The sequence below is a fragment of the Elephantulus edwardii genome, unplaced genomic scaffold (assembly GCF_000299155.1).
Source record: "Elephantulus edwardii isolate Elephantulus edwardi_28Jun2011 unplaced genomic scaffold, EleEdw1.0 scaffold00015, whole genome shotgun sequence".
Lineage (NCBI taxonomy): Eukaryota > Metazoa > Chordata > Mammalia > Macroscelidea > Macroscelididae > Elephantulus > Elephantulus edwardii.
The window spans coordinates 20,212,796-20,235,875 of record NW_006399765.1 but is presented as its reverse complement, the minus strand read 5'-3'; the positions used below and the strand labels follow the sequence as shown (position 1 = coordinate 20,235,875).

At 46.3% G+C, this 23,080-nt stretch overlaps 1 protein-coding gene across 1 annotated transcript in view; it reads right to left on the bottom strand.

Moving 5' to 3' along the window:
- Window positions 1–23,080, bottom strand: part of EYA2 (eyes absent homolog 2 (Drosophila)) — a 194,366-nt gene that overhangs the window by 46,929 nt on the left and 124,357 nt on the right. Inside the window, exon 7 of the mRNA XM_006881747.1 lies at window positions 21,734–21,817. Within this exon, the coding sequence (XP_006881809.1) occupies window positions 21,734–21,817 (84 nt within the window). The remainder of the gene's footprint in view (window positions 1–21,733; window positions 21,818–23,080) is intronic.

The following is a 23,080-nucleotide window of genomic DNA, read 5'->3' as shown; positions in this document are numbered from 1 at the left end:
AATGTGCAAAAATGAAAAAAGTATATAGAACATTCAGCATTTTTCATGTGTACAACTCAATGGCTGACCTTGTGCAAATGCTGATGTCAACGTGTAACGAAAGAAATGGCTTCTCTAATTAAATTCCACTTCCAAAGGTGAGCCACCGACCAAGCAGGTGCATTTGACCACAGGCTGGGCTTCTTTTCTTGGATCTCAGGCCGGCTTTCCTCCTAATAACTGCTGTGCCTCAGAAGGGACAGAAGGGGGCCCTGGGACGCGAAGGGTCCTTCCCTCTGAGCGTCTATGCCTTTCATTTCCTGGACTTGATGCAGGGAAAGCAAACTGAAGCGGGGAAACCCCTCCCCTCTGCACTGCTCTGAGACCATGAGGTGAAACGTGGGGCTGTTCTGCGGGAACCAGACCCCTCGGCCCGGGATGGAACGCACCTGTAGGAGGGACAAAGGATTCAGAACCTCACCGTTGCTCCCTGGCCCTTCTCTCACTTGAAGTCTAAGCTTCTGGGACATCACACAGCCATTACAACAAGCCTGGGACAGGGACTGCTGTCTACCAGGGCTCGCAGCGTGGACGCTGTTCAGGGCTTGTCTCCACCCCCAAGAGGCCACAAGCACCTCTCCCCGACTCCAGTCATTGCTCAATGTCTCCTGGGGTCAGGGGAGCAGCACTACCCCCAGGGGAGAATCAATGTTCAAAAGAATTTAAAACAATAAAGCAGCTTGGCCTTTCCTATTCTCATAAAAGGGCGAACAGCCTAGTAACAGAGCTAACTTTCTAACCAGGTGGTGAACAAAACAACGTCGAGACCTCCCCATCCGCAGAGGAGGAGTGTGTGTTTGCCTCTTTGCTGCCTCAGAGGGCTTATGGTCCAGGGCTTAGGAACCCACACTGGAGTCAGAGCTACGTTAATATGTTTGGCTGCTAATGGAAAGGCTGGCAGTTCTAGTCCACTCGGAGACACTAAGTGATGTAGCTGCCACCGAGAATCTGGTGGCACACAGTTCTTCGGTCTCATTGTTGAGGGTGACTTTTGTTTTCTTTTACCTGGGGGTTGTTTTTGTTGGGGTTTTTCGGTTTGTACCACCTGGGGACTTTGGAACCAGACAACCTGACTGCAAACCGAGGCTCTGGCAGAGACTTCTAAGAGGTGCGTGGATTTGGGCAAGGTTCATAACCTCTCTGTGCCTGTTTCCTGAGTCACATGAATACCCACTGTCCTTCCTGCCTCCTGGAAGTGGGTGAGAGTAAGAAAAACCAACCCACCCCATTGCCTTGAGGCAGTGCCAACTCAGAGTGGTTCTGCAGGATTTTCCCAAAGGGTGGGTTTTTAAGGCTGTAATTCTTTATGGACCCAGACATGGATAAAGACATCTTTCTCCTGCAAATTAGCTGGTGGGTTTGAACTCCCAACCTTCCAATTAGCAGTTAAGTGCTTAAGCGAGTATTTGTACGGACAGCTATATGACAATCATTACTCAAGGGTTGCTGCTGGTGCTGTCATCAATTTCAACTCACTGAGTCTAAGAGCAACATTGTGAGAGCGTAGAATGTCCCTACGGGGTTTCCAGGCTAGAATCTTTATGGGAACAGATTATCAAGTCTTTCTCCTGTAGAGCCATTGGGTGGATCTGAACTGTCAACGTATCAGCAGTCAAGCTTTTAACCATCACACCATCAGAATTCCTGCTCAAGGGTTAGGCCGCCATTCTGACTCACAGCCTGGCTTTGGCCGTAACTTGCACTTGGCCAGCCCTCTCTCTTGGGTGGCAGCTATCACCTGGTAGACCAGAGGGTGACGGGGGTGCTAGAGAGGTCCTGGGACCTTGGGGACCCCAGACCCTTTCCTCCTCACGTCAGCACTGTGGGTGAACGGGCCCTCCAGGCTGTGTCTAAGCAGGGACCTTGTCTTGGCTTGTACACCTTTGATGCACAGTGCCGACTTGGCCACTTGGGAGACGCTGAACAAATACAGGCAGCTTGCCGCCGATGTTCACTGGGGCTTTTCTTCTGAGTCAATTACCCTGACGTTTCAAACTTCAGGGCAATGCGCTCCTGCACCTCATCTGGAACGGAAATGCACCCCCCCATCTTTTTTAAAGAAAACACCCAAACACACAAAAATCAATCAAAGCCATCACACCACCAAATCAAGTGAGCCTTTAAAAAAAAATCACTGCCAAGTAGATGTTTACAGGCTGAACAAATAATTATCCTGCCACTAGGAAGAAAAGTATTAATTAAAGCTATACATTAAACCAGCCTCCCTATTTGGAGGGGTTTATCCCTTGGAAGTGTCAGCCAGAGGTTAGGGCCAGATTAACACACAATGGAAGGCTTTGCCTGTTAAGTCTCCTCCTTGTGGTTGGCTTTTCATAATAAAGTTGTCATTAAAAGAATTTAATGGTTTTAATTGGGTTTAATTACTTGGAAACTCCTGGAAAACAGATCAGTCTGTTCTTGAAAAAAAAAAAAAAAGAAAAGAAGAAAGTAAAAGACAGGAAAATGATGGTTGTAAAGGAAAAAGAAAAATAGGTTGATTCATATGTTTAAGTAGTGATGTTAAAAAAATACCCAACCCAGTGAAACTACCACCAATTTCTTGAGTCTTTGGCAAGGTCTTAGGAGAATATGGAAACAGGGCAGGTCTTAGCAAATGGGTCTGTGCTGACAAGAACTTGACCAGAGACTGCAGGATAAAGCGTGTCACCACTGAGTCACAGCACTGTCAACAGGGTGACAAATGATGACATCACAGTCGAATTTAAGAGAATGAACACAGTCCTCTAAGCCTGTTTCCTTTTGGAGGTTTTATGCAACTATCCAGCCTCTTCAATTTTCTGATCTTTGTGAAATGTTCTCTCACTGGTGAGGCTTTGACTTCTCTACTTTTTAATGGATTTCTCTTCATGATGGTAGAAAAGGCATCTAACAGGACTTGTGCCAAGTCACCATGCTCATAGATTATTCAGGGACACTGGTGACATTCCTGACGCTGGGCAAACATTGGTGACGCTGTCCTTACTGAGGGTGAATTCCTCCACCACCCTCTGCAGACACTCACTACACCTCACTTCCCGTGCTTCACTCCAGCATAAGTTTGTTGCTGTGGTGGTTGTACACCACGGAGTCGGAACCGACTCATAGCTGACCCTCTGGTGGGTTTTCAGAAGCAGTTAATCACATGGAAGGAGACTGCCCATCCTTCTCCAGCGAAGCAGCTGGTGGCCTCAAACCACGTGCCTTCTGGACTGCAGTGCAGCTTCTTGCCACTAGGCCACCAGCGCTCCCTTTAGAGGCACACCACCCCACCCCACGCGCATGCACACGCACACACTATATATAAGTGGAGCTGTGATGTGAGTGGGGACCCCTGATTTGAAGATTGAGTGGTTGCCAAGCAGCTCTGGTGGCACAGTGGTTAACACACCCAGAAGTGAACCAAAACGTGAGTGGTTCAAGTCCACTAGCCACTATGCGGAGCAGAGATGAGGCCACTGGCTTCTGTTATGCCTGCTGTTGCTGTTAGGTGCTCTTGAACCTGATCTGAACCTGACCCCGCCCTCCACCATCCTCTCCAGTTCTGGTAACGCTTGAGCTTTCTTGCGTTGCAGTTCCTAAGGCACATGGTTCAGGTCCACCAGCTCCTCCTCGGGAGAAGGACGGGCAGCTTCCGCCTGTGTGATATACCGCCTCGGAAGCCCCACTGGAGGGCCAGCTGGGGCTTGGTTCTGACTTGATGTGAACGACGACAACGACAGCGACAAGTGCAGGAGAGGCCCTGTCCACTGTGAGGCAGCGTCTGCCTGGTAGTTCTAAACCAGCTGCGGCTCTGAGGGGAAATGACGGGCAGTGAGCTCCTCTCTCGACATCTACAGCCTCGGGGGTCAGCGATGAGTCAGTGCTGACTGGATGGCCAAGAGTCCGAGAGAGTGACCTCGCAGCAGAAAACGAATCTGACAACAAATGACATCTGACAACAAAAGACATCTGACAACAAATGACAGGACACAAAGAATGTCCTCGCTGAGTAAAGCTACAGAGAGGATGACACCGGGCATTCCTGAGGGGCGCACACGATTTTGGTACAAGGCGGTCAGAGGTTCAAATCCTCCTGCAGGCACTTAGGAAGAAAGGCCTGGTGATCTGTTCTGAAAACTCAACTACCGACACCCCACCTTTAAGGCACCGCTGACTGGAAAGGATTTAAGTCCTCTCCTTGGCCCCCTTCTTCCCTTTTAAAAGCACAGCCATGATCTCCATACTCAAGAAACTGGAAAGCTGAGTGGGGACACAGGCAAGTAAGTGGGATAAGACACTTGGCAATAAACGCTGCAACGGGGCAAGCAGAGTAACTGTTGATGCAGATACACAGGAGGGGTCTCTAGTCCATTCTTGTGGTGGTCAAGGAGAGCTTCCTGGAGGCAGAGGTATCTCAGAGAGCTTCCAAAGGTCTCTGAAGTCACTGGCCCTGGCAGAATTCCAGTGCCCTGCCTGGCAACTGGGGACCAGTCGGTCTACCTCCCTGTGGTGTCCTGAGGACTAAGAAGGCAAGTCACGTGATGACTGTGACCCATCACATGCACGTAGTTGTTGTTGTTGTTGTTTGGTGCCGTCGAGTCGTAGACGACTCATAGCGACCCTATGAACGAACGGCCTGAGCACTGTTTGTACATAGAGTTTCCGGAGGCAAGCCATTTCGGAAGTGGATGCTGCTCCTGCTTCCAGGCTTGTTTTAGTCGGGAAGCTCCAGCCAACACTGTCCACCATGGGTGCCCATTACCACGATTGGCACATCACTGTCACAGGCTTCAGCACCACAGCAACCACGAATTACCTCTGTACAGCAACGCACAGACCAGTGCTATACCACCTAGAAGAATGTTTGACAAGAAAACAATTTGAACCTGGCTGAGGGCCACAGATGAAAATCACCCACCTTTGGCTTGGTAGCATAACTTCCTTTCCACTAGGCCAACGTCGCTCTCTCTTTGTCGTTGTTGTTGTTGTTATTGTTGTTTGATGCCGTTGAGTGCATGTGGAGAGCTCAAAAATTTAAAATCTTTGCAACTGAAGGTTCTGGGGCTGGAGTATATGTGACAAAAGTCAAGTCACTGCAGAAGTGACTAACAGACTAGACTAATAGAATAGACTAATTTTTCAGGAGCTCTGGTGACCTAGTGCCTTTGAAAATCCATGCTGGAGGGTCTGCTATGGGTCGGTTCTGACTCAATGGTACACAACAACAACAACAACAGGGAAGGAGTTGCACTGCCAACCAAGAGGCAGGAGGTTTGTATCTTACAAGCTGTTCCACAAGAGAAAGATAGGTAATCTCTACCTGTGTGATTTACAGCCTCTGAAAACCCACTGGAGGGTCAGCTATGAACTGGTTCTGACCCAACGTCACAGAACAGAAACAAAAACACCATGCATATACCTAAAAATGAATGAAATCGATCAAGTCCTCAAAACCCACAAACTCCCCAAACTCACCCAAACAGCTGTAACTATTAAAGAAAAGAAACTCAAGTCCTTGCTAAACACCTCTGGAGAAAGAAATGCCAGGTCAGAGGGCTTCGCCGGAGAACGCAGGCGAACAGTTCAAGAAGAGTACACACCTCTTCCCTGGTTCTTCCAACATTTCTCAATTCATTTTACAAAATCAATAGCATCCTGATGCCAAAAACCAGACGAAGGCGGTCCAAACTAAAAACAAAGGCCCAAAATGGAAAAAGCCAAACACCCAGCTAATTTGTCAAGTGAAAATATTCCCCTTTGTACTCCCCTCATTCCGGTTGTCCCCTTGATAGCAGCATCCTGAAGGTTATTTTATTTTTGGGGAACGTACTCTGATGCTCACACTGTTCCCATCAGGTCAGTGGGCTAAGCACAGTTATCCTGGTTTACAGACGAGCAAACTGAGACCCCAACAGAAAAACAGCAGCAGGATTCCAAGTCAGGAGTGGCCCCAGGGAAGCACAGCAGGTTTGCCAGCACTAAGTCTGAGCTATGTCCTAACAAAAGGCTGCTGCTCTCTGAGCTGATTTTGGGCCAAGTCAGGCAACTTGCCTCTGACCTCTCACCATCTGCCCCCAAAAACTACCCCTGGGGTGGGGGGTGCAAGTTCACTAATTCACAGAGGAAGTGTGGGAAGCAGGCGGAGGGAAATCTCCGATTTCCTTGTCAAAGTCAAGGGCGTCGACACCTCCCTGCCATTCAGCTCTGACACCCTCCTCACTGGCGGAATCTCCTCTTTGGTCGGTGTGGGGTGCTCCATTGTTGAGAAATTAGTACCGTAAAGAAAGGCAGGTGGGGCAACTTCTCGACTTGCCTGTTTAATGTAAAGGAAAATTGCTCCCATTATTTAGGTTCTGAGGGCACCTGGGACTTTTTTCCACCACTTATCACCGAGCGTGGCAACCCCCTATTTACAGAAGACAAAAGAGCTCTCTCTCACTCCAGCCTTCTGTGTGGTGCCGATTTTGCATGGGAAATTTAAAAAAGGGGGGGGGGAAATCTAGGTTTTTGTGTTTGTGTTTTTTTTTAAGAGATGTCCTTCAGTGTTCATAGAAAGGTGGGAGTAAAAAAAGGGAAGAAATGTTGGCAGAAAACCCAAAAAACGAAGTCTCAGGAAGCAGCCAGCATTTGTTAAATTTGTGGGCTGTCAGGAGATTCGAAAAAACTCATCCTCAAGTCAAAGGATTATTTGAGGAAACGTCTGGAGGCCAAGGCCGAGAGCACAGAAGGGACAGAAGGATTCTTGGAAGGAACACCCTTTTGACAATCAAGAACCAACTCTAAAATACATTTCATGTTGGAAATGATCCTTTAAAGCTCTAAAATTCATAAGCATATGCACTTGGCATGGAGGGGCCAGAGGTCCAGGGAAGCACCATTATCAGAGTTTAACGTGTAGGGAGCTCTGATGGCTAAGAGGTAAGAAGTTGCGTTGCCAGCTCAAGGCGTGCGGTTCGAATCCACCAGATACTCTATGGGAGAAAGAGGCACAATCTTCTCTGTGCAACTTACAGCCTCTGAAAGCCCCTCCGAAGGGGAGCTGCGAGTGAATTCCAACTCAATGATACACAATGACAATGTATATAAAGGGTACCGCTCCCTCGCCTCTGAAACTCATTCACCTCCACAATGTCTTTTCCAAGTTCTCTCACATTCTTTCTTCCCGGTCCACTCTGGCCAAAATGACAGCTACAGATGTTTGCTTCTCAGGCTTATTGGACAGAATGGAATGGAATGCCCAGCTAAGCCCCCATCCCTCCAGCCCTGCAAAGAAAATAATCATCGGTAGAGAAGCCAAATCAAAGTCATCATTGCTTTATTAACCACAAGGACCAAATACTTTTCATTTAACTGAAAAGAGGGCTGGAGGGAAAAGGAAGGGGGGGGAAGAATTAAACACAAAGTTTAACCCCCAGTGGGGGAACAAAATCTCCGACTTCCTCAGAAAATCCTTTCCAAATTGTATTCATCTTGACTTAATCCACATCTACCGAGTGAATTAGGCAGTATTTATTTTGAAAATCTATTTTATAGAGCTCCAAGGACTCTGTTTTCCTTGGGCAGGGCTGGCCCTCCTTTTCAGAGCTGGAAGCCGGGCAGGGACCAGGCCTCTTGCATCCCAAGGTGCTTGGTGCACATGACTAAACGAAATGTAAATAAACACAGCTGAGGCCGGGTGAAGCAGAACGGTTTTCTCATTAAAGGAATAAAATAAACAGATGTCCGTAAGCACTTTGGCTTGTGTTTGCCCAGGACGGAAAGCTCTAGCTGTCTGAAACGGCCGACGTGAATCAGAGCTGCATCGCAAGGTACAGAGTGGAAAAAAGAACCCGTGGTCCCCTGAATTAACTAATGGTTCTCCGGGGAGGGCACTCTGGATATGAACCTTAGCAACTTCTACAAATAGTTTTGAACTGCTGTGATCATAAAACCTTTTCATGTTGTTGTTTAAGAAACAGTTTCTTCCACAGCCAAAAACTTTTCCAACAGGGTAAAAAGGGAAGCCACAGATTGGGAAAAAATATTTGGTAATGACATGACAGACAAGGGACTTATACCTAGAATTTATAAAACACTAGAGCACCACAACAAGATAAAGATGAATAACTCAATTGGAAAATGGGCACAGGATATGAACAGACACTTCACCAAAGAAGACTTTCAGATGGCTAACAAGCACATGAAGAAATGGTCAAAATCCCTAGCTCTGAGAGAGATGCAAATCAAAACAATTATGAGATATCATCTCACTCCAGTAAAAATACAAAAAGTTAACAGAACAGAAAACAACAAATGCTGGCGAGCTTGTGGAGAAACCGGAACCCTTGTTCACCATTGGCGGGAGTGTAAAATGGTGCAACCACTAAGGAAGGCTGTATGGTGCTTTCTCAAAACATTGCAAATAGAGATACCATTTAACCCAGCAATTCCACTACTGGGAATATACCCTAAAGAGACCGTAACTGACATCCAAGCAGATATATGCAAACCCATTTTTATTGCGGCTTTGTCCATGATAGCAAGGAGCTGGAAATAACCTAAGTGCCCATTAACAAACAAATGGATAGAGAAGCTGTGGTATATCCACACAATGGAATACTATACAGCATTGAGAAACAAGGAACTCATGCATTATTATTCAAAATGGGTGACCCTAGAGGACATTATGCTGAATGAAATATCTCAGTCACAAAAGGATAAATACTGCATAGGGCCATTGTTGTAAAATGGAACTGACATCAGGTTTGAGGGAAGACTGAGAAAGATGGGATAAATAATGTATACTGCATTCAAACAGATGAGGGAGAAAACTATTTAAAAGGGATATATGATTAGGTATTATTGTCATGACAGAAATTCAGATTGAAGGCTGCACAGTAGAGTGAACTTGCGGGGAGGGACTGTATAACAAAGAAATAATTTTACTTTTCAAGAGAAGAGCGAACTGGGGGGACAGGGAGAAAAGTACAACAAATAATTAATGGAAACCCTAGGTCTCTGTAAACTTTCATTAATATTATTTTTTCAAAAACCCCCAAACCAATTTCTTTTCAGTTTGCTAAACAGTAAGGGACAACTGATCTGTCTGGCTCCGGATGGCATTGCTGGGGTAGTGAATTTTTAATCTCTGTTTGAATCACCAAACAGTACCCCTGGAGGAATGGGGTATGGTAGCTATTAGGGGGGGCAGAGGACCTAGAGGCCGACTGTCTGTGAAAAGCCATCATCAAGTGAATTTCTGGCAGAGCCCTCACCCACCCCCAGACCATAAGGTGTGAAGGTTTCTGGGAATCCAGTGAGAGTGCAGAGTCTGAGTTGGAAATCGGGGGTCCAGGATTCTCAAGGTGCAGATGGACCACATCTAGGGCATCAAGGGCTGAAGCCACCTCAGGGCTTTGGCCAGCAACACCTTGTTACCAAGGGCCATCATGTCAACTATGCTCACAGTGACACTGGAGTATGCTGGGAGCTTTGGTGTGGTGAAGACGGTGCTCAGAGGGGCGTGTGGGCTCCAGGGTGCAACTGCACGCGTGCTCAGCCCACGGCGGTCCAGGACCTCAGATGAACCAGGACCTTCTTTATCAGCTTGGGTGGTTCCCTGGGAGTCCTGCTGAGTTAAGAACTGACCATGTTCCTGTCTCCAAAGGAAAAACAAAACACAACAAACCACCCAAAACCCAATCAACAAAAATCTAGGTGGGAAAAAAAAAGTTGGAAGAATGAATGTCTGTGAATATATTCACTGAAGCTGACATTTGGTGGTCCCAGAACCACTATTTCATATGGTGCATCCAAACCTAGCCAAACCCACTGCCAGGAAGTCAATTCTGACTCCCAGGGACCCTGCCGGACAGAGAGGAACCACCCCACAGCATTGTGAAGGCGGTGAATCTTTATAAAAGCAGAATGCCGATCCTTCTCCCATCATGTGACTGACTGGTTAGCTCAAATCATCCACAGTTCAGTTAGCAGCCGAGTGCTTTAACCACTGCCCCACTGGGGCTCCTTGGTCAGTGCACACTCCCTTTGAACCAAAAACAAAAACAATGTCCAGGGGTTCTGTGCAGCGTCGAGCTACTTCCAGAAAAGCCTCAGTATTACTGCCTAGGTGGTATATCTTTCTAGGGTAGCGGGTATGAGGTTTTTCCTTTCATGTTGGAAAATTTTTACTCCTGTGTTGGTGTGAAGCATAGTCTTTCTTATGTGAGGGGGTATGTGGATGTCATTTGTTTGAAGACACTGCATCCTCAACTTCCTGAAAATGTCTTAATTCTAATCTCACACTTCATTGCTTTCTTAAGTTATTACTCAAATTCTCTCTTACTTGACTGGTAGTTTGGTTGGGTATAAAATTCCAGGTTGGAAAATGTAACTTCCCTTCATAATTTTAAGGCAGTTCCATATTGACTCTAGCTTCTAGTATTGCTACAGAGAAGGTCAAAGCCAGTTTAAATTCAATACTAAGAAGACCAAAGTAATTCTTAATTACAAAGCAATGGCCTAATTCCTAATTCATAATGCATTATATGTTGTTGTTGTTGTGTACCACAGGGTTGGAACTGACCTACAGGTGGCCCACCGGTGGGTTTTCAGAGGCAGTTAATCACATAGAGGATACTGCCCATCTTTCTCCTGCAGAGTCGCTGGTGGCCTTGAACTGCAAGCCTTTGGTATTACAGTGCAGCTTCTTGCCACTAGGCCATCAGAGCGCCCTAATACATACAGCTATATATGGCCATGAAATTGCATGTCATCTCTGTGCAGAGGCCGTGCTGGTCATCCCTATATTCCTCTTACATGACAGTGTGGGCAGTCAGAGCAAGCATTCTACCTAGATTTGTAAGTTCCTGGTTGGTAAACGCTGTTTTTTACTTTTGTATTTTCATCTCTAGCACCAAACGTCACCATGCATGACAGGTTTAAAAAACAAAAGCAAAACCAGAAAATGAAATAAAAATCAAAAGCAATGTGCATGAACAAATCCATGTGTTTGATCTGCTTCCAGGGAATTCAACCTAGGACATATTTATAAATTGTTGTTCGGTGCTGTTGCATCTCCTCCAACTCTTACAGCCAGGGAGTGAAGCACATTGCCTGTCCTGCACTATCTCCACAATCCTTGCTATCTTTGAGCCATTATGTCAGTTAATCTAGTTGAGGGTCCTCCTCTTCTGTTTTGCTGACCCAGTACTCTGCTAAGCAAGGACAGATTATACACTAAAAAGTTCTGAAATCCACTGGCCTTTCTGCATATGATGTACTATAAAGAAATGCTTTCCTATTTCTCTTTTTGATGGAAGGGTCAGAATAAAAACACTCAACTCATTGCGATGGCTTCCCAATCGACTCCCTCTCTAACTGGTATTTCAGAGGCTGTAAACGGCATGGGAGGAGTTTGCCCATCTTTCTCCCACTAAGAAGCTGGTGGATTCACACCGCTGACCTTTGGGTTGGCAGCATAACTCCTTACTCACTAGGCCACCAGAGGAAGAGGTGTAGGTAGTGATAATGGATGCCCAAGCAAAAGATCTTGGGGAAGTAACTTTTTTTTTTTTAAGGATCCTGAAGATATAGTCTGGAACCGTCTGACAAAGCTTGGAATTAAGCTGGGGAAACCAGGGTGTTTGAGTCTCAAGAGCGCACGCAGAGGTTGGTGGATTCCACATACCTGGTTGTTGTTGTTAAATGCCGTCGAGTTGTAGATGACGCATAGAGACCCTATGAATGAAAGACCTGAACACTTGTATAACTTTGATCGTTTCTCCAAGTTCATAGAGTTTCCAGAGGCAAGATATTTCAGAAGTGGATGCCACTCCTGCTTCCAAGCTTGTTTTAATCAGGGAGCTCCACCAAACACTGTCCATGGGTGACCATTATCGCATTTGACACATCAGTGTCACAGTGTTCAGCATCACAGCAACCACGAGTTACCGCTGTACTGCAAATGGACAGACCAGTGCTATGCCACTTAGAAGAATGTTTGACCAAAAACAATTAAAACCAGGCCTGAGGGCAGCAGATTAAAATCACCCAACTTTGACTTGGTAGCATAACTTTCTATCCACCAGGCCCACAGAGCTCTATGTTGGTGGTGGTGGTGGTTAAGTGCCTTCAAGTCATAGACGACTCATAGCGACCCTGTGAACAAAAGACCTGGACACTTGTGTAACTTTCATCGTTTCTCCAAGTTCATAGAATTTCTGGAGAAAAGTAGGGACCAGTAATCTCTACCTCCATGTGTTCTACCTGCCCTTTGAGTTGGGAGGTCACAAATTTACATGCCTTTTGGGACCAAGAATGTATCACACATGGGCAAAACAGCTCCCCAAACCACAGGTAAACTGGGACACATTCTCTCTCCACCTGGAGAGTGCGAAGCTCAGGTACCCAGGCGGGCACACGCCCTGTCTGTAGGGTCCCCATCCACTGCTGTCAGTAATTGTCTTCAACAATCTAATCCTGCTGGGGCCAGATCTCCCAGGTTTTCAGCAGAAGTCAGGCATTTGTATAGAAAACGTCCAGATTTTTAAATATCTAAATTAAGAATATAACTGAGGGGAAAAAAAAGAATATAATTGAGAAGCTAAGCCAAACCTACCCTTAGGCCAGCTTCGCCCGCAATGACCAGTTTGAGATGTTAATCTGAAGACCAGAGCAGGGTCGTCTGGCCCTTTAAAGTAGTGATGTGGAGGGACACCTGGGATGGGATTCTGCTCAGACAGGCCTCAAGGGCCACCAGGTCTTGCCAGCCAGCCTCGGAGCTGTGCCACCTGGCCCCATCCCAGGTCCTCACCTGCTAATATATCCCAGGCCCTAATCCCGCCTGGAGTGGCCACTTGCTCAACATTCCATTCCAGCTGCTGAGCCCCTGCAGTGGACCAAGCTCAGGGAGGGGCTGGGCCAGCTGGCACCGTCTCTCAGGCCTGGAGAGTCGCTCAGGGGTCCCGACTCATCACATATGTTGGCTCTGGTTCCCTTGAGGGTCGGAGCCCTGGCGTCTTATTTTGGCTGCATTTGTAACTTAACTGTGCTCACTGAAAACGCTCTGCCCACGAGCTATTTATTTACTTGTTTATTCAATAAATATTTGTCCAATGTATATGCTGGGCTCAGTGCCAGACGTTGGGGCAGAGCTGTGAAGCAATCCCATCCAGTTCCTGTGATCTGGAGTAGTTTTCTTTGCTCAAGTTACCAAAAGCTGAAGCCCACAGAGAGGAAGGGGATTTTTTTCAAAGGCCCCTGCACCCTGCAAGTTGGCGTTGACTTGATGGCATCTAACCACAACTCCATGTGGGAAACAGCAAGGCAGTTTCTCAGAGAATGAAACACAGCATTATCATGTTGTGTGTTGGTCCCAACTTGCAGCAACCTTACAGGATGAGTGGAACTGTCACACGTGCTCTTCTAGGTTGTAGTCTGTACTCACCTGCACTGCTGACCTACTGGTTAGCAGCAGAACACTTAACCCTTTGTGTTCCTTTGAATTCCTATAAACTCACAGTCCTCAGGTTGATCTGGGCGCTTGCCAACCTTCCGTCGGGTTTCAAATTAATAAACACTTCGGAGGAGGAGACTGCCCATCTTTTTTCCTCGGACCGACTGGTGGATTTGAACTGCTAACCTTTTAACTAGCATCCCAGCAAAGAATACACTACACTACCAGACCTTCTTAGAATTACTGTTGTTGAGTGTCATGGAGTCAGAACGGACTCACAGCTGACCCTCCAGCACGTTATCAGAGGCAGAAAGTCACATGGGAGGAGACTGCTGATCTTTTTTCTTGGAGCAGCTGGTGGCAAACCACATGCCTTTGGATTAGCAGAGCAGCTCCTTTACCACTAGGCCACCAGAACTTCTGAGAATTACCAGACAACCCAACCATTCCAGTCTCAGACATCTATTCAAAACACCTGAATGCAAATGGCTACAGGGACACCACTCTTCCTAACAGCATTGTTCACAACACCCCAAAGATGAAAACACACCAGATGTCCACCAACAGGCGAATGGAAAAGAAAATGTGGACGACATGGACAATGGAGCATAAGAAAGAAAGAAAGTCCTGACATAAAAGAGCCTAGAAAACGTCCTGTCAAACAAGGCATATACCGTTCACCACACAAAAGAGTACTGGATGAATCCACATTTAAGGAGGAACAGAATTTCCTCCTGATATGCTGTCTTGACACAGTTATGTGTTATGAGAATAGAAGATGCTTTTGTGAGGGCCTAGCTGCAGGCTGGTCAGTGTCCTCTCTAGGAAGACAGTTAAGTTCACTCTAACATCTTTATCTCGTTCTCACACTCAGAAAACTGTCAAACCACCGAAATTGCCAGGAGCACCAAATAACCATGAACGTTAGTGCCACGAGTCTGTGGAATGACTGTTTTTATAAAAAGATAACTCAGTTTTTCATTTTTGCAAACCTCACACTCCCTTATGCACTGGTTTCTGACATGTGTTAGAGGTATAGACATAAGTACACTATTTACGTGGTTGGTTATATGCAGAAATACCATATTCTGAATATGCAATCTCCGGGGAGCCCCCAATGATGAGCTAATCTTGTATGCTTGGCATTCACAAGTCGTCTCCTGTGATTTCAGCTTGTTGTCACTCTGTCCCCAGGTGGGACCCTGGGTGCAGCCTGGCGTTCTTCCCAGGGGTCTGTGAGCGTAACACGGCTTTTCTAACATTCACGGATTCCTTACAGAACTACGTCTGGCCTCATCCAAGGTAACGTAAGGAAAATACATATGTGTCTTATAATATCCATCAGAATTGACTTGATGGCCATTAAAAAAATAGTGGCACAACTTCATAAATATACTAAACGCCACTGAATTATACAGCTTCAAGGGGAGAACTCGTAGTATGTGAGTTAGATCTCAATCAAGTTATTATTAAAAAACAAACTCAACCACAATGTAGATAAATGACTGTATGAAACGCAATGTGAATGAAGGAATATGTGAAGCACAACGTAGATGAATGGAACACCATGTATACGAATCCTGTATGCAAACCAATATAAAGTAAAATAAAAAAAAAAGATTCACCTGCATCCTAAAAAAAACAATATATGCAACAACAAAAACTGGTCCTTCAAAAATCAAACACATGAAAAAGCCATAATTACTGGTCTGGTAGAGGCTACTGGAACTTTGAGACTCTGGCCCTTAGTTATCATTTGAACTTGGAACAAAACTCACCCCATAACTCAATTTTCTGCCCAAAAATTGATTGGCTTGTAAGGAAACCACATGTGCTCTAGCGGCCTAGTGGTCAAGAGCTGTGCTGCCAACCCAAAGGCAGGCAGTTCAAATCCATCAACTCCTGTGAAGGAGAAAGGCAGAAGGTTTCCTCTCCTGTGATTTACAGCCTCTGAAAATCTGTTGGAGGGTCAGTTATCAGTTGGTTCATATATAGCAACACAACAAAAACAAGGTGATGACTAATTCACACCAGGGAGCCACACAATCGTTAGAACAACCAACCAAGGATCAAGTTCTGAAGGCAAGAAAGGGTAGGATAGAAGGATGAATAGAAATGAAAATTATAGGGAGAGAGTGGGAAAAGCAGATTATAGAGTTGGTCCTCTAATTAATATTATAAAGCAAACTATGTAGGAACGGGTGAATGAAAATCACAATTTAAAAAAAGAAAATGTCTGAGGAATAAAAGAATGTAAGATATCTAAAAAGAATACGTAAATAAAATGCTAAGAGGAAAAGTTGGTTCCAGAGTTGAGCTTCAAACCGGGAGTGAGCTGCCTGAAGAAAAGGTATGAAAGAAGTCAGGGCCAACTCCCAGGGCGCCTGGAGGACTGGGGCTGATTAAGCTCTTTTAGAATCCTTTCCTACCCAGGGACAAAGCTTCTGACCATTTTGCATGTGCCTAATCCCAGTTAGAACAAAACACCCCAAACAATAAAGTGCAGAGTCTGGAGAAGTGGAGGGAGGACAGAGGGAAGTTAGGAAAGAGGCCGTTCTGCTGGCAGCTGGCTGCTCGACCCTCAAGGGAATTCTAATGGTTCTACAAGACACAGAGAGCTAGTGAGGGATGCCTGGCTTGGCACCAGGTCGGGAAGAGATGGGAAGGAGGTGGAGAGGGGACAGTGTTGAGTGGCACGTCTCTTGATTGGGAGCAGGAAGAGAGCCAGTTTCTGTTTTAAAATTCAAACACCCTGTTCTGAATCATGCCTTAATCATTTAAATTCTGTTGGTCTTAGTTCCCTAAATAAACAGTAACAGCTGATAGGACTTCTGCTCACTGAAGAGTTCTCAGCATAATGGCCACCAGGAAAGAGCTGCTGAGCACTGGCAAGGATGTGGAGGAGACTTCGGCTTTCAGAGTCCACTCGCTGTACATTTATGGCTCTCTCACTATCGGGGAAACGACATCCCCCGCCCCACTCAGTCCATTTGGTTGGCGTGGACCTGACCAGCTTCTCCACCATGCTGGGTTGTTATGTTCTGTTGAGTTGCAACCAATTCATAGGAGACCCTCCAGTGGGTTTTCAGAGGCAGTAAATCGCACGGAGGAGATTGCCCTTCTCATGTGGAGCAGCTGGTGGATTCGAACCACACGCCTTTGGCATTGCAACACGCCTTATCACTGTTGTTGACTGCAGTCGAGTCGAGGTCGACTCAGAGTGACTCTATGAACAAAAGACCTAATATCTTTCTGTAGCTATCGGTTTCTCCAAATTTATCGAGTTTCCAGAGGCATGAGGTTTAGGAATTGGATGCCACTCCTGCTTCCCAACCTGGTTTACAACTGAGAGCTCCACCAAACACTGTCCACCATGGGAAGCCATTATGGGATTTGATACCCCCATGGCACAAGGTTCAGCATCACAGCAAACCCAGGTTACCTCAGTGACAAAGAGTGATGGTCAAAGTGGAAGAATGTTCCTCCAGATAAAACAGCACTAGTCTCATTTAGCAGTGGTTAAGTGTTGTTGAGGCGAATATGACTCAGAGTAAGCTTTGCACAAAAGACCTGAGTTCTGTTCTATAATTAACATAACTTATGTACATTTATAAGAGAGATTGTAAAGTTTCCAGAGGCATCTAGCTTAGGAACTGGATGCTACTCCTGCTTCCCAACATGAATCAATCTGGAAGCTCATCCAACTACTGTACCATTATGGTATTTTAACACGACTATGGAATCGAGTTCAGCATCCCAGCAACTCCAAGTCACTCAGTACAACAAATAGACAAATGACTGCTGTGTCTTTTAAAGAATATTCTTCTAAAATTAATAAGCCAGCCAGCCAGTCCCTTCTTATTGCTGGGCCACCTTAATCTAAGTTAGCCAGTCAGAGCCACAAGGGTGATATATGAATGGTTTATATGACCCAGTTTGGGCTAATGAAATTGAAGCCTGCAAATTGTGGTGGAATCTGGAAGAAAAAAAGGTTCCATTTATCAGCTGGGATTGTGGAGCCAAACTGTCACATGGGGAAATACTCCTGAGTGATGCAGAAAGACAAGCCCTTCTGAGAAGCCGGCTTGAGTGCCTAGATCCTGCCAGACCTGAATCCCTTGGGCTTGAGAGCAGCCTTGTTAACTGCTGGGGCAAGTTTAACCTCCTTCCTGCTACTTTGGGTCTCACTTAGGGTTGTGAGACTTAATAAATAAGAATACCCATTCCTGAAAGGCTACATACAGTAAAGGTTTGATAAGACATGTAATTAATTATTCAATCAGTTGTAATTAATGTTATAAAGCAAAATGTGTATGAATGACTGAATGAAAACCAATGGGATTTGTAAACTTTCACTCAAATAAAAGCATTAAAAAAACCAAAGAGATAAAAAACCAGATGAACCCCCTCTCTATAGTGAGCTGAAGGGAAGAGAAAATCCCAGAAGAGTACTGAAGGGAGCACATGAGAACCTGGGGCTCCCGGACTTTCTCAGGCCAGTTTCCCTGGATGCTTCCCCTGGGAGGAGGTTGGCAGGTGAGAAGGTGGATGAGGCAGGGGTCTGACTCCTATTTTCTGTTTGGGTCTCCTGGCATCGTCCTTTCTCTGCCTCCTTCTCCCCTTTGCACCTGCTGTGCCCCACTCACCTCTCAAATAAACCACTTCTTTGTCTCAAGAGTCTGCTTCTGGGAGAAGCAGTAAGAATAGCATGAATAACACTGAGATGGGAGAGAACATGGTAGGTCTGAGAACCCATGTCTTCTTATGTGCCAGTGAAAACCACACCTTTCCTGTTGAGTTGATTCTGACACACAACGACCACAGAGGACAAAGAACTGCATTCTGAGGCTGTAATCTGGATGCTTGGCTGCTAACTGAAAGGTTGGAGGTTTGAACCCGCCAGCCACTCTGCAGGAGAGAAAATGTGACAATGTACCCCCCAAATATCACAGCCTTGGAAATCCCACGGGGCAGTTCTGCTGTGTCCGCTGTGTGACTGTGAGTTAGCATCTGCCTGACAGCTGTGGGTTTCATCTCTGGTGAAGCAGGCTGCCATATTTCTCGCCCAGTTCAAACCACCAACTTCTCAGTTAGCATGAGAGCACTTAAACACTGTACAACCAACGTTCCTCACGTGTACACAGCACTTAGGCATTGTGCCACCAGGGCTCCTCCTGATTTCCTATGTCCTTTAAGTTCTGAACTTCTGTGGTTTCGTGACGATTCTCAGATGACTGTTGAAATTGAAACAAAGGGTGCAAAGGGGGCCAAGGAGGTGACCTCCAGAGGTCAATCAGGCTGGGCCAGGGCCCTGATGGCATGAAGAGCTGTCGCCCCCTCAACTGTGAGCCCTCGCTCTCCAGTTCCTGCTGATTGCTGCCACCTGTGAAGGCAGAGTTGCCAAATGTCCTAATTTTCAAGAAGGGCTGGAAATCTTGATTGTTTTGGTCTGAGCCATCTCCTGATTTTTAAATGCTGGCGGCAACTTCACATTTTTTCAAACGCTGCAGAGCCAAATGAGAATGTCAGTAGGCTGAATCTGGCCTGAGACCACTGATCAGGAATGTCTGTTTTGATACTATTTGCCGTCCTTCCTTTAGAAAAGTCTTACTTCACATTCACCAAGCAGGAGGCACACTGTTTTAGGCATTGGGAATGAAAGAATGAACACAAACCAGAATTAAAATAAAAGAGAAAAATCCCTGTCCTCACACCAATTAGATTACAGAGGACTGTCCTGACTCGGGTTTAGGAATTATCTTTCCTGAGCACCTCTGTCCCATGATCAGTGCTAGGGTGAAGAGATAAACATGTTGCAACTCAAAGACACATGGTTTGAATTTACCAGCAGCTCTATGGGAGAAGGATGAGAAATGTCCTCTTCTGTGATCTACAGCCTCTGAAAATCCAGTGGACGGTCAGCTGTGGGTCGGTTCAGACTTGAAAGCAATCACACACACACACACACACACACACACACACACACAGAGAAAGAGAGGCAGAGGCAGACCAGCCCCATGCGGCTAACTAGTTTTCAAGGCTATTCAGTTTTTGGAAGCAGATCAAGTCTTTTTCTCCTGTGGAGCTACCGGTTGGATCTGAACTGTCAACCTTTTGATTACTAGTGGAACACCTGCCCGCCACACCATCAGGGCTCCTTCTTCTTCTGAGGGAGCTCACAATTTGGATTAGGCTCTGGTGGCGGTGAGCCACCAACACAAAAGTCATAAAAACAACTGCCTGGGAAGTTTCATTCTACATGGCTCCATAGTTGAGACCTCTGGAAGCAATATCCAAGAAACCAAAAGATGCACTGCATCGGACAAAGCTTCTGCCAAGGAGCTCTTGAAAATGTTTAAGAGCAAACATGTCACTTTGAAGATGAAGGTGCCGCCAGTCTAACCATGGTGCTTTCAACCAGCTCATCTTCATGGAAAACCGAGCAATGAATAAGGAAGACAGAAGAGGAAATGAGACCTTTGGACTATGACACTGACAAAGAATATCAAACATACAATTGACTGTAAAGGAACAAACCAACCCGTTTTAGAAGGGTGGCCAGGATATTCCTTAGAAGGTAAGACGGTGAGACTCAGTCTTACATAACTGGGCATGTGGGGGGTGGGGGGCAGTCCCGGGGAAGGCCAGCACACTTAGGAAGGTAGAGGGTCGGCAGCAAAAACAACGGCCTTCCATGAGAAGGACAGACGTGGCCCCAACAGGGGGCTCAAGCCGAGACTGTGAGGACGGGCCAGACTGTGCACGGTTTCGTCCTGCTGTCTCTAAGGCCAGTATGAGGGTGCACTGGTGGCCTAGTGGCAAGAGTCTGTGCTGCAATCCTGATGGCACACAGTTTGAATCCACCTGCTGGGCAATCTCCTCCTATGGGACAAACTGCCTCTGAAAACTCGCTGGAGGATCAGTTATGGGTTGGTTCCGACTCGATGGTACACTAGTTAGAACTCACTAGATGGCACTCACCACCACCACCACCACAGTCCATAAGAAGTGAGGTGCTGGGTGGAGAGGCAGAACTTTGGAGTGGGGTTTGTGTTTCTTAGGGGAAGTGACTTTACTGGGGTAATCAGGAGAACCTACAAAACACCCCAGCCGAGTGAGCACCTCACTACTGCCGTCTCTTTGAGAATACCCAAGCTGCCAAGCCGGCTCTGGGGTGTCTGCAGCAGCCCCCCTTAAACTGTGCACACCCCAAAACCTCATGGCGGATTTCCCCGCAGGCACTGCTAGACAGATTAACAGCATTCCTACGTGGCGAGAGATTTCTGCACCACCAACACCATTTTTATATTCTTTATAGCATAATAGCAGACAATAAATCTATCTTGCTAATTACACACCCAGCCTGTTATAGCTCTTTTTTTTTTAAAGACACCACAAAAAACCCACGAACAGCTGGAAAAGCTATGAGGTGATGTCAAATCATACGCCTAGTCTCTAAACAGCATCTGAAAGCGTTTCCAGTCGCTGATGAGTCTCCAGGCTCCTACCACGTGTTGAGGCAGCTCTTAATAGGTCAGCCACCTTGCTCCTTGATGGGATGACAATAGACTTGTCCCCAGGGCATCACCCCTCCGCCCGCAGAGGTCTTCCCTAAAGAGATGACAGATGTCCAGGGTATCCCACAGGGTCTGCTGAGAGGTCACAAGATGAACACCAAGAACTGGTAGCTTTAGGGCCCTTAAAGGTTGGGCTCATTCTCATAAGGTTATAGTAGTTTGAATATTTCTTCCATTCACCACCCATCAGCTGAGAGCATCTCCCAGAATCCTAACTGCATGGCTTCCCGACTTAATTTGTGGATGTTATGTTTGCAAAGCTGTTGTTAAGATCAACGGTGGAGCTGGCAACACCCTCTCTCATCCCGGAAAAAAAAAAGAGAGGAAAATGAAATTCAGCTGTCGGTCACACTGAGATAAACCACAGGGACTTGAGGAAAATCCTTCGCTTCGCTTTGAAGCTAGGGTGACTGTGCGAGCAGGGAACTAGCTGACAACTACGAGCTTGTGTCCATTAAGTAGAGGGTGAACGCTTTACTTCATGTGTTGGAAGAAGAGGCAGTCGAGATAACAGGCAGAGAGAGAATGAAGTTTTCACACGTCAAAAAAAAAAATTCCTTAGGCATCTTCCATCCCAGGCCGGCCCCAGGGGAAGTGTGGGCTGCACAAGCGGCTTCCTCAGCTGCCCCCTCATTTCTCAGGACAAACTGGCTAGACAGACGGGCCACGTTGAGGAGAAAGAAAAGACAAAAGAGATTCTTACCTTCCCGTATCTGGATGCAAAGGTCCCCGTGAGCAAGGAGTGAAAAATAATTATCGTTTCGTCCAAGTCCCACACGAACACACGCTGTGACGAAAGAGAGGGGGAGAATGGGTTGAAGTGGCCTCGCCTGCATCTGTCTGAATGTGTCAGAAGCGAACTCCCTCGGAGGATAAGGAGGCCTTGGCAAACCCTCCCGTTACATTATCAGACAGGCAACTCCCTGACACAGTGAGTCCCCACCCAACCTCCTCTGTGAAGAGTATCTCTCAATGGCCAGTCTTCTGGCTCCCGCCAACCCATGGGCCACCAGAACCAGGGAGTGCGGGTTCTTGTCTTCTATACAAAAGCTCTGAAATAGGGGAGCTCTGGTGGCCTAGTGGTAAGGAGCTGCAACTACAATCCCAGAGGCGCACGGTTCGAATCCACCAGATGCTCTGCCGGGGAAGGAGGGACAATCTCCTCCTGTACCAGTCAGATCGGATTTGACGGTACACTCACACAAAAACAATAAAATAAAATAAAAAATTTAAAAAAAGCTCTGAAATGGAGAACGTGGGTGCCAAAATACCCCAAATCACAGAATTCATTGGACAAAAGGAAATCCTACCATTTCACACTCAGCCCTCACGCCATCTGTGTGAAGCAATCCGAAGAATTATGTACATTGTACAATTTACACTTTAACAAGCATGTACTTTCCCTTCTTGGCCTGCCAACTTTAGTCGAAAGCACCTTTACTGCTTGGCTAGTCAGCTCTAGACAGTATCTTTTAATTGGATACTCCGAAAGATTAGCATTTCACCTCATGGGAGCTGCCTTCCAGGCTACTGCTCACTACGTGAACTGTTTTTTAAGTTCCTCACCCTTGGGCCTTATCTCTTGGCTAAAAGAGTCCACTTTGGTTTTATTCTGTATCACCAACATGGGTGAGTTTGAGTTTGTACATTTGCTTTTGCAACTGTAATCAGATCTTTCATGCTGGATCTGTATGTGCTTATCAGTGAAGAGCATGTACACATTGTGACTCTTGTCCACTGTGATAAGTAACGGGCTAGGATCCCACTTTCTTTTCTACATGTCCACGGTTATAACCCCAGAAGCACTTTAAGGAGAACGCTCTCGTCATCATGGTCGCACGTACTTCCTTTCTTTCCCTCATTCAGTTGCTCCAAACAATGCCATCTATGAATCATGACTTCCTGGTAGAATTTGTCATTTTGTTGGAGATGATCTTTTCTGAAAGTGTCCCTGTGGTGCTGTAGGCTGCTGACTTAAAGGCAGCAATTCAAACCAACCAGCTAGTCCTCACTCCCAGGAAAACGATAAGGAGTCGGCTTCCATAAAAAT